This window comes from Mesoplodon densirostris, chromosome 9, assembly GCF_025265405.1.
Source record: "Mesoplodon densirostris isolate mMesDen1 chromosome 9, mMesDen1 primary haplotype, whole genome shotgun sequence".
In the NCBI taxonomy this organism is placed as follows: domain Eukaryota; kingdom Metazoa; phylum Chordata; class Mammalia; order Artiodactyla; family Ziphiidae; genus Mesoplodon; species Mesoplodon densirostris.
The window spans coordinates 95,190,122-95,202,621 of record NC_082669.1 but is presented as its reverse complement, the minus strand read 5'-3'; the positions used below and the strand labels follow the sequence as shown (position 1 = coordinate 95,202,621).

General features: G+C 41.2%; 1 protein-coding gene across 2 annotated transcripts in view; it reads right to left on the bottom strand.

The window, feature by feature from the left end:
- LRGUK (leucine rich repeats and guanylate kinase domain containing) overlaps positions 1-11,370 on the bottom strand; it is a 120,172-nt gene extending 108,802 nt beyond the window's left edge. For both annotated transcript variants that reach the window (XM_060108213.1, XM_060108214.1), the window contains exons 1-3: positions 11,026-11,370; positions 5,315-5,422; positions 1,173-1,254 (exon numbers count right to left, since the gene is read on the bottom strand). In XM_060108213.1, the coding sequence (XP_059964196.1) occupies positions 1,173-1,254; positions 5,315-5,422; positions 11,026-11,346 (511 nt within the window). In that variant the 5' untranslated portion in view covers positions 11,347-11,370. The remainder of the gene's footprint in view (positions 1-1,172; positions 1,255-5,314; positions 5,423-11,025) is intronic.
- Between the last annotated feature and the right edge of the window lie 1,130 nt (positions 11,371-12,500).

Genomic DNA, 12,500 nt, shown 5'->3' with positions numbered 1-12,500 from the left:
CTGATAATTGTTGAACCTGGATATTCATTACAAACCTCTCTACTTGTGCACGTTTGTAATTTTCCATAAAAAAGTTTTATGAAACTAGAAAAAAAAATGAATAAAAAGCCTTTTAAAACAGTAGCATTTTAAGAATTAAAATATGCTAGAATGCTTCTTAGCCATTGAAAAGAGTGAATTTTAATTATTGCAGTCAGATGGGAGGAAGAAATCAGAGAAGACCATATCAGCAACACTTAATCGTCTTCAAAAAAGCTAAAGGGGGGCTTCCCTGGTGGCGCAGTGGTTGAGAGTCCGCCTGCCGATGCAGGGGACACGGGTTCGTGCCCCGGTCCGGGAAGATCCCACATGCCGCAGAGCGGCTGGGCCCGTGAGCCATGGCCACTGAGCCTGCGTGTCCGGAGCCTGTGCTCTGCAATGGGAGAGGCCACAACAGTGAGAGGCCTACATACTGCAAAAAAAAAAGCTAAAGGGAACAGAAAGGTGATCAGTGAAGAAAGAAGCAGGTCAGAAATTTCAAATGGGGTCAGAAAATTAGAAACAAGGATCAAGCTTTGGAGAAAATGTGACTAATTTCATTCAATGTGAGCAAGGTATCACAACAGATACCTTATATGGAACCACAGATGGCAGTTAGACTTGTAAGAACCCACTAACTATATGGAGACAGCAAAGGGATGGGGAGAAAATAAATTTCTGAAACCCTGGTGTTCAAATAAGAACAGAAGTAGCTAGCCAGGATTAAGATGTAGATGCAAATGCAAAATGAAAGCATCCATTAAAGGGGGAAAAAAGAACTAATTCATCTACACTGAATAAACTAAAAGAGGGAAGGAAATGGGAATCATCAAATATTCAGGAGGCATTAAAGAAGTAATGATCCATCTCTTGAAAGGAAAAAGCAAAGCAAACATTCCATCTGACGCGCTTTAATATCACTGAGCGGGTCTCAACCATCGCATAATGTAGCATGTTTGCTGACCTCTGCCTTTTTCTTTTCTCATCAGTCACAGGTGCTTTTTTTCCATGGAAGACAGAGGATCAATGTGTAAAGTGATCCACAATAGCGCTTATATCAAGTTTGGTAGTATTAAAGTATATTACATTCTGCAAAGCTTAAATTTTGAAATAATTCAGCAATCCACTGACTTACTAGAATGACAATTACATACCTTCAATTTTATTTACTGAAAGATCCAACTTCTGCAGGTGAATGTATCCACAGAGGATGCTAATGTCAATTAAATCAAGGTCCTGAGAAAATAAAAGGTAAAAGATTTAATGTTGCTTTAACAGATGAGTACTCAGGCTTCTCAAGACATCTGGAAATAGAAGTTGACAGAAAGAAATCCAGAATTTCCTTTGAAAGTACAGTAGAAGTGAGAGCATAAAATCTGAAGCCTACTACCAATAGGGTCTCAAAGCAGACTACAAACCCCATCAAAAATGCATTCTTCTGAAGGAAATAATAGCTTGGAAAATTAGTGTTAGCAAGAACACAGACAACATGAAAAGGCAAATTAAAGCAGTGTTTATGAAGACCTTTAGAGCAGAGTTTTATATTTTTAAAAAACCGGGCCTCCCTGGTGACGCAGTGGTTAAGAGTCCGCCTGCCGATGCAGGGGATACGGGTTCGTGCCCCGGTCTGGGAGGATCCCATATGCCGCGGAGCGGCTGGGCCCGTGAGCCATGGCCGCTGGGCCTGCGCGTCCGGAGCCTGTGCTCCGCAACGGGAGAGGCCACAACAGTGAGAGGCCCGCATACCGCAAAAAGAAAAAAAAAACAAAAAACAAAAAACAAAAAAACACACACATAAAAGCAATAAAGCCAAAGCCTTTATCTAGTAGAAGAAAAGAAAAAGCAAATGCCTAGAATTCAAATGAAATGTTAGAAGAGTTCACACCTAATTGAGTGATCATTAATAACAATACTTCTTACGCCTCCTCAGGCTTCAAAGCTCTCTCCCAATAATTTCATCTGATCAAACAAACCTGTGAGATCTGTAGGGCAGATTATTCCCAGTGTAGGGATGAGGAATGTGAGGTACAAAGAGGTAGGTAAATAGCCTAAAATCACTTAGCAAGTTAGCAATACAAAAGCAGCTCCAAGTCTCCCGAATCTTTGTCCGAGGAGATCCCTTCCATGAAATCTTCCATCTACTGAACGTCACGAGGGGTTGCAGGGGAATTTTGTCCCTTGCAACAGACTCATGTCACTGGTTTATGTTGTGATGTCAGAGTGAGAAAAAGCCAACCAATAAAGTGTCATGATAAGCAGGTTCTCAAATATAAGAATGATAAGAATTTTAATAAAGGCCTCTAGAACAGTAATAAGTAAATTACTGATGACCTACTACATACAAGGCATTAAGCTTGGCATGATGAGAAACACGTACAATGTTGGACTAGAGCTATATTTTGCCTTTAAGAAACTTATGACTTTGGGTAGGAGACAAACGGTGTATACGAGTAATTAGAGAAAGTTAGAAAATTATGTGTAACATAAGTAAGACATAAGGTGGGAAAAATCACTAACCTGGCCAACCCTAAGAAAGTGTATTCAGTAAGACAGGTTATTAGGGCAAAGTAATTCAACATGTAATATCTCAAATGTAAGGAGGTCAGTGGCAAAGTAAGAAGCTTCGGTCCATCTAGCTGAAATAAGATTTAAAGGATTGTGCTTTGTTGTAGATCAATTTAAGGCATAGCACTACGTATATATGTAAGAGTACTGATTGAAAAGGACTTGTCTACAGATGTACCGCTGCTGGAATTATCTTCCATTCCAAAGCCTAACATGGTGCAATGCACACAGGGTGCTCCCTGTACATTACTGCCTGACTGGCTGAGTCATCCATAAAATGCTGCAAAGTAAAAATTGTAAAAGATTAGATCCTTTGTATGCTGTTCTCAAAGGACATGCCATGAAACCAGCATGGGTAAAAAGGGCTTAACATTTTTTGGACAGTTTACTAGTTCAAATCCAAGATAAAACAGCTTTGCTATGAATTATATATGCTTGAGGCAAATTAGGGTGCTGTAGCAAAATTTCAGTGTTTTTTTTCACCTACATATCTGCATTTACTCTGTGGACCTCCAAGGAGTAGTTAATGCTTTACAATACAAGAAAGCAAAAGAAATAAATTATTTTTCTAGGACTATAAAGAAACAAAATGAGGAAAGAAGCTGAAATACTCTGAATACTCTGCTCTTACAGCTTCTCTTATGATAAATTTAGAGTCAAGATTCTGTGCTGGACCTACTAGAGAATGGACTTGAGGATATAGGGAGGGGGAAGGGTAAGCTGGGACGAAGTGAGAGAGTGGCATGGACATATATACACTACCAAACGTAAAATAGATAGCTAGTGGGAAGCAGCCGCATAGCACAGGGAGATCAGCTCGGTGGTTTGTGACCACCTAGAGGGGTGGGATAAGGAGGGTGGGAGGAAGGGAGATGCAAGAGGGAAGAGATATGGGAACATATGTATATGTATAACTGATTCACTTTGTTATAAAGCAGAAACTAACACACCATTGTAAAGCAATTATACTCCAATAAAGATGTTAAAAAGTAATAATTCAAAATTGATAATACACTTAAGTGTGGAAGATAAAACATTAAGCCCTCTAGAAGAAACTAAAGGGAAATATATTTATGATACTTCTATAGGCAAAGATTTTTAAAATTGGACACAGAAAGCACTAATCATAAAAGAAAAAATATTGATGTCACTCAAATTTAAGAAATTCTTTTCATTAAGAGATATCATTAAGAGAGTCAAAAACCAAGCCACTGGGAGAAGATAATGTGTACATCTGACAAAGGATACATATCCAGAATATATATCCACAAATTAATAAAGATGGACAATCCAATAAACATACGGGCAATAGACTACAACAGGCATTTAGCAAATCTAAATGGCCAATAACATACAAAAAGGTACTGCAATAAAATACCAACACTCCCAAATATTCTTTTTGTCACTGGTTTCATCAAAAAAGGATACAAACAGGGACTTCCCTGGTGGCAGAGTGGTTAATAATCCATCTGCCAATGCGGGGGATGCAGGTTCGATCCCTGGTCCAGGAAGATCCCACATGCCGCAGAGCAACTAAGCCCATGCGCCACAACTACTGAGCCTGCGCTCTAGAGCCTGTGTGCCACAACTACTGAAGCCCGTGTGCCTAGAACCCATGCTCTGCAACAAGAGAAGCCACTGCAATGAGAAGCCCATGCACCGCGACGAAGAGTAGCCCCTGTTCGCTGCAATTAGAAAGCCCGCGCGCAGCAACGAAGACTCAATGCAGCCAAAAATAAATTTTTTTTAAAAAAGGATCCAAAAAAAAAAAAAAAAGAAATTTACAGTAAAGAATATAACAATATACCAGGGCCTCCCTGGTGGCGCAAGTGGTTGAGAGCCCGCCTGCCGATGCAGGGGATACGGGTTCGTGCCCCGGTCTGGGAGGATCCCATATGCCGCGGAGCGGCTGGGCCCGTGAGCCATGGCCGCTGAGCCTGCGCGTCTGGAGCCTGCGCGTCCGGAGCCTGTGCTCCGCAACGGGGGAGGCCACAACAGTGAGAGGCCCGCATACCGCAAAAAAAAAAAAAAAAAAAAAAAAAGAATATAACAATATACCATATTTTAGTTAAAGAGAGCTAAAGAGAAACATTTCAGAATAATTTGGAAAAAATAAGTGTTTTCAACTTCATGTCATATATAAATGTAAACAAAATAGATAATATTGATAAAGAAATACATACATACAAAAAAAAAGATTCTGTGCTGGTATCAAAATCTTGAAAATTGATGAATAACAATACATTTTTCTCTTTCATAATAGGTACCTTATAGAAAGTGAGCTACAGCTCACAGCTACTGATTTCTTGACATACTTAGGGGGAAAAAAGTCAATACAAAAATATTTTGTTCCCTTGGATTCAGATATAAATTGTAGTCCTGGCACTGATCAGAAAGAAAATTCTTAAAGAGTTTTTGATTGGTTTTACAGAATCAAATTCAACCTCCTGGAAGGAAAGCATTGATTACTATAAAACAGACTGCTTAAGATGAAAGAAATAGACTGTGAAGGAAATGAAAACAAAGGAACTTGGCGGGGGGCAAGGGGGCTGATTATTGGACTGGCCAGGGCTTTTTGATGTCAAACATAAATAACTCATCACCATTATACATCACATGCAAGACTCTGAGATTTGGGGGCCACCAAAAAAGCTATGAGTACCAGAGAAAATGGATGTGGTCCCACCAGTGTCAAGATATAGCCAGCCAATGGTGACCTTCTCATACTCACTGATAAAGTCAGACTGAGGTAGACCTGCTCAGTCCCAGAGCCTGAGCGCCCCAGTTCGTAGAGTTTCTCAGCCACGACCTCCTCTCTCAGGACCCCATCAAATTCTCCCTGCAAAAAAACCAGAGAGGTGGACAAAGAAAGGACTTCCATTAGAAAAGAAGTAATCCACCTCATCATATCCAGCACTTATTTACTGTATTACATACCTGGGAGCTGAGCCTTCCAAAATTTACCAGCCCCCCAAAAAACTGTGTTGTTGGGACTTCCCTGGTGGTGCAGTGGTTAAGAATCCGCCTGCCAATGCAGGGGACAAGGGTTCGATCCCTGGTCCAGGAAGATCCCACATGCCACAGAGCAACTAAGCCCATGCGCCACAACTACTGAGCCTGTGCTCTAGAGCCTGCGAGCCACAACTACTGAGCCCGCGTCCCAAAACTACTGAAGTCCATGAGCCTATAGCCCGTGCTCCACAACAAGAGAAGCCATTGCAATGAGAAGCCCGTGCACTGCAACGAAGAGTAGCCCCCTCTCGCCGCAACTAGAGAAAGCCTGTGCACAGCAACGAAGACCCAACACAGCCATAAATAAATAAATAAAGGAAATGGTAATTTAAAAAAAAAACTGTGTTGAAGACCCATACATATTACACATGATTAAGAAAATATCAATCAAATCAATGTATTGCTGCTGAACTTGCAGGTGGTTGCTCGTATTAGGTATTCAAAGCAGAATTCACACAGTAGCAGTAGGAGCGTCAATATTAGTGATGATAGCTACGTTGATTTAGTGCTTCTGTTCTGGGCACTGTGCTAAGAGCTCTCAATGGGTCCACTCATTTAATCCTCCTGACAATCCTGAGGGAGGTACGCTTAGCTCCATTTTACAAGTGAAGAAACTAAGGCTCACAGAAGTTAACTTGCCTGAAACCACATAGCTAGTATGTGACAGAGCTAGAATACAAATCCGAATCTGTCTGACTCCAGGGCAGTTCTAACCACTACACTTGACTGCTTGCCCACAACCCAGAGGATGATTACATTAAATTAAGGCAATTACTTCTCTACATCTGGTATTCTGGTTGGAAAAGACAGGTCCTCAGTTCACTTTGGACTGGCTAATTTTGCTGGATTCATACAATTTACAAGATTAATTAAAAGGGTAATATCATTTGTAGAAGAAGGTTGGCCCTTAGTGTATAGACACCATGGACCAGTGGTGGCCCAACACACCCCTCCCCCGATAATGACAGCTAGAACAGATAATAGATGGACTAGTGCTGTGTTTGTGCTGCCTTCAGCTCCATTATGACCAACACACTAACATAAGCATGAGGACACAAAACACAAGTAACCACATCAGTCACGCCAATATGACTAACCAACGTAACTGGTAAATGGACTATGATGGCAAAATACTCTTTCAGGTCTTCTATATTAATTCAAGAACCAATGATGCTGCTCAGGCTTCTAGTACTAAGGACATAAGTATGCAGGCTTGTGCTATTGTAAAGAGTTTTCTTTCCTCCCCAGTTTCCACTATCCCAGAGAAGCAAATATCACTCACACGGAGATACTGCACAGCTGCTTTGAACCCCAGATCTGCCATTTTGGATATATGACTTTGGGAGATAAAGTTTTCTCTGAGACTCATAATTTTTCATCTATAAATAGGATATGTTACTACTTTTTCTTAATGTTTTAGAGAGAATGAAAAATAATTGTGAACATAAAGCTCTTAGCGTGGTGCCTAGAACACAGCAAGTATCCCCCATAAATGGCAGCTGTTAGCACAAATTGGTGAATTCAGAAATTCCACATCTTAATGTTTCATTCATCCATACCAATCAACCTGTTCTCAAAATGGGGGAAAGAGACCTACTTTTCTAAACGAAGTTGCAATTTTTTATAGTAGGCCTGGGAAGGAATAGAGGTGAGAGAGTGTTACCTTCCCTCCCAAACTTTCCATGTGGCCCACCCCCTCCATTTCCTGGAAACGAGAAACGACAGAATCCCTTATTTACAGTAGGTGGACATCTGTTTTTCAACACAGCCACTGATACAGAGACTGGACACACCGTCAGCACTGTCCTAAAGCCCCAAGGCAAGACTCCTCACGGCCACCCCCTCACACATCCTTTGAGGTTCCTGCCATTTGTCAGGGTCATGTCTCTCCCTTCTGGACTTCGGTCATCTTCAGACCTTGACCAGCCCTATCTGTATCTTGGGTGGTTTCAGAATCCCTAAGGAGGGCCACTCAACACCCCGACCATTCCAAGTACATGCACACATACATGTTCCTTTATTTTCTCAACTCCAGACACCTTAAAATTGATCTCTTGAATGCACAGCTCCACCTGTCCCTGTTTCCCACGGTGGTTAGTGGCCCTAATATTTCCCCTGGAACATGCCACAGACCTAGCAGTCACCCTAGACTTCCAATATTCAATTAGTGTTTCATCTTAAATATTTTAAATACGTATTTCTCTCTAGCTTCCTTTCCATTCCCATTGCCTTAATCCAGACTCTTCTCTCTTCCCCAGAGATACTGCTCCTCTTTGCACTGATCTCCCTGCCTCCAGGCTTACCATCTTCTTACCTAATCTCCCTTGGCCACAAGAGCAGTTCCCTGCTGCTTAGAGTCAAGTCCACAGTCCCTACAACAGCACAGAGCTCTCCCCAATCTGGCCCCCACCTCATCTGCCTTTCTGCTCTCACCTATAACCCACCACTTGGAAAAGCTGCCGTCTGCCTGCCCACATACCACCTCTGCGCCCAAGTAAGGGTTTACTTCCCTTCCAGTCTTCCGCCATGCCTGCAACCCGGCTATCATCTGTACACATCTCTTCATAGGATGAACACTCACTCTTCTCTCACCTTGAGACCTGGGACCATGTATGTCCTCCGTCACACTCTCATCTTTTTCTACCATTACTGTAGCTATTATGTATTACATCTTTAATTTTTTGAGAGCCTGCACTGTATCAGACACTATGTTGAGAACTTTAACATAGACTTTCCCATTAAATTTGATGTTCATAACTATCCAATGAGCAGGCATTATCATCCACATAAAGTTACTGGCAAAGAGTGATTTTCATGCAGCAGAAACATATCACAGGCCCAGACATTTCTTCTGCCCTGTTTAGTCAGATTACTTCCTATATAGTAATCATTTGTGAATGTCTGTTCAATGAAGGCTAAATTAATGAAGTCACTTGATGGGCTGTAGTTAGTAGATAAGAACAGGTAAGTTATTACTTGTATTAGTAACAGTATAAATAATATATTGTGCTAAGTAGTTTACACATAGGATCTCATTACATTTTCACAGCTCTCCATGAGGTAGACAGTATTATAATTCCTGTAGTGCAGATGAGACACAGAGACTATGAGTAACTTGCTCAAAATCTCGCAACAAACAAAAGGCTTTATACAAATTCCCTCTTTTCTGCCTTTGAATTCCAAAGGCAATATTCTGAACAGCTGGTCTGCCCTAACTCCCTCAAGTTCATTGAGGCTAATTACATTACAAGCACTTAATAATCATTTTGACCATCAGAGCATTATAAGTCTTAATCAGGCTAGGATATGGAAAATAAATCACTGAACATAAAAGTCCAAATGTTTCCTCTTAAAACTTTTCGGTTTATTCAGCATATTAAAACATATGAGACACTATAAAAAAGTAAAAGAGAATGTGAGAACACAAAACAAATATTAATTTTAGAATATAAATAGAAGAAATAATCAACTTTTTCCACACAAAAACCTACAAGCCAAAAAGGATTAACTAGTTCAAGTCAACCCCCTCCCTCTATGGTTTGCTAATGGCATACTGAAGACAGATTAACAATGGTACTAATGAACCCCACAGCTGAAGAACATGCATTAATTAGAATAATCTGGTGATTCATTTGTTAATTCCTCTGGGGTGGAAGCCATACAAACACCTCAAAGTTGTAAAAACATCGCTACAGTTTTCCAGTAGTCACTATTAAGCATGGCAAAGTAAATCAACAAAAGATGAACAAAATAAGTAATAATTTTCTGTGGCCCACTTTAAGCAAAACTGATGTGTAACTAGGCCATGTAGAAGGAGGTAGAAGAAGACAAAATGGGTGATGAGGATGGAAAAAAATGGGCCAAATGTGGAAAGTGAACAAAAGGACATTACAAAAGAAGGGAACCCAAGTGGAGACACAATGTAAGTAGTCAATGGCAGAATCAGAGTAACAGAAGACACTGCAAGTTACAGAGGGGAGAACAAGAAAAAAATAAGGCAAATGAGGAAAGGGCATGGTGAAAGAGAGCAGGCATAACAAAGAGAAACCTGTTTGGTCTCAAGGGGGAAAGAAAGGTAATTAGGAAAAGGTGCAATGATGCAGAGGGGATGCCAGAAGAATATCACAGAACAGGATGTTGGAAACTTTCTATTTCTCTGTATTATATCTACTTCTGAAAAGAATTTGAAGCAATTTATACTGTGAAGGAGGAGGAAAGGGAAGAGAAAAACCTAATCTAAAGAAAAACTACTGAAATTAAGAAAATACTGAATTAAGAAAAAAACCTATGTTTCCTGGCAGGCAAGACAAAGAGGAAAACCTAACAGTTTATCAAAAGAAAGCAAATCAAAAGAGTGGATATATGTATAACTGATTCACTTTGTTGTACACCTGAAACTAACACAACATTGTAAATCGACTATACTCCAATAAAATTTTTTTTTAAAAAGAAATCAAATAATGTATTAGAAAGCCAAGAGAAAGAAGTGACATGATGTGAAGTGGAAAGGGATAAGAAGGCAGGCAACGGCTAAGGAAGGAACAGGATGCTAATAAGTGTAAGAAGTGGAATTGGGTCATGTTTAGAAGAGGTATTGTAGAAAAGAGGGAATCTGTATTAGTGTGAAAGGCCAAGCTGCCAACGAGGCATTACAGGTGGGATGGTACTAATGAACCTCACAGCTGAATAACATGTATTAATTAGAATAATAATCTGGTGATTCATTTGTTAATTCCTCTGGGGTGGAAGCCATACAAACACCTAAAAATTGTAAAAACATCGCTACAGTTTTCCAGTAGTCACTGTTAAGCATGGCAAAGTAAATCAATACAGGTGACATTACAGGTGGGAATGTTGGGAACATTCCCCACATCCTGAAATACTCTCACAGTGAGCAGTGTGTGTTGTTTGTATAATGCATCATATACCCCTGGCAGAAGTAATATATAAAAACTTTCAAGTCACTTGGTCTTTGAGGAAGCACTTAGAATAATTCAAAAGGGTAAATTTTTTTTTTCTTAGAGGAAGGAGGATGAAGGGACTCCTTCATCGGGGAGAGTGTTCGAGTATTTCACAATCATGAGGAAAAGGTGCAGGGGGTGCAGAAGTAGAAGTCTGTCTATTCACAACACTGTCAAGCCATAACTCCCATACAAATAGATACTTTCCCTCAACGATGCTGTGTAACTTGACTCTTAAGAAATCAAATGTGCTAACGAAAAATAAAGGATATACTTGAAGATACTTCAGGCAAAGGGTGAGGAAACCGGGTAAGAGAAGTGGGAAGGAGAGAGAGGGAGTCTCAGAGCAGTAAGGAAGAAGCGTTCCTGGAGGCAAGGAGCCCTAGGAATGTGCTCAGCCAGCAGGCTGGTGAGGGGTCCGACCGCTGGAGAAGGAAGTGAGGGGGTAAGGGGTGGGGGGAACGCACACCTCAAAATTCAGCATTTCGGACTCTGAAGACTCCTCGGACTCCACTTTGCCCTCGCCCTCTCCCTCGCCCTCTTCCTGGTCTTCGTAATCTCTGTCCACGTCCGACTCTTGATAGCGGTGATTGAGCTGCTGGAGTAGGTAGGAGGAGGCTTTGCGGAAAGTATTTTTCGGTCTCTGCCCCATGGGAAAAGGAGACCAGCAAGACTGACGTTCCTCTTCTGAGTGCAGCAGTTTCGACTGGGCTCCAGTTCGTGAACTGCTCACGCCCCGCTGGAGACAGGAAGGCTTCGGCAACTGGGGATCTCCCCCGGAGGTCGCCATCTTGTTTACCGGGATTGCCTAGGAGACTGACGCCAGGTGAGGAGGCGCCGCAGGGGATTTTGGGGGCTGTAGTCTCCGCCCCTCCCTGCGTCCTCGCTTTCAGCTTGCGCTGCCATTGGTGCACGACTTTCCTTTCCTTTTTGTCCGTTCAATCGCTGGCTTTTTTTTTTTTTGCTTGTCTTTCTCGTTTTTCACCTTTTTTCTCTGCACCCCCTTTTTTGTGTTCAACTGTTTTCTCTCAACCTCGAGGCCCCTCTTAGATATTTTTCATCCCGCCCTGAGATCACCGGTGAGCACCCTATCCTACTTCATTCACGGAGGCTCTTTACGCAGAGTTAGTGTTAGATGTCTCTAAAGCTGTCTGTCGGAAAGCTAATAACACTGAAATTTTACTCTATGCAGAGTGCAGTGCGCATAAATGAAATAGAAGGCATGGTTCCTGTCCATATTGCGGATAATAAAGAGAAACTACCAGACAACGACTGAGAGTTGGTTGGCAATTAACTTACATTTTTACACCTGAATGATAAGCCATGTCCTTAGGTAGAAAAACTGGCAGTGGTCTAACAATCCAAACAGAGAGAAAAACAAACGACTGTCTAACTGACACTGTATCTGAAAGCCTCTGTAAAGCTATTAGCATCGCATAAATAATTGTATGTCAATGACCTGCATTGGTAATTAATTTTGTCTTGTTGCATAGGTTCTCTTTGCAGTTTTCTAAAATACTCTTGCAAGATTTCAAAGCATGATTTTATGCTAGCGTGATTCCATGTGACCCAAATCCCATAGCCTTGAGCTCCACAAAGTAGACACTATAGAAAAGCAGAATGAAAATTATAGTAACTATTATTGCCATAGTGATGACAATAGAGATCCTTGTGGGGAAGTCACCCTCATCCTCCTCGCCTTACAGGGCCTTTTCTCCATGCTTCAATGACAGCAGTTGCAAATACAAAATGATCCTGTCAGTGGCTGTCAGGGGAGAAGGAGAAAAAAATTCTTATGGACACCATCCATTGACTGTTATCTTTCTCAGTGCTTGAGGGCCCATTAAAACTGACAGAAAGCTTTCAGAATTACCTTCCTTCATTATCTTGCTAGTCATAAATGTAAAAAGGCCATAATGAAAGTATCTCTTTCTGCTAGGCTCA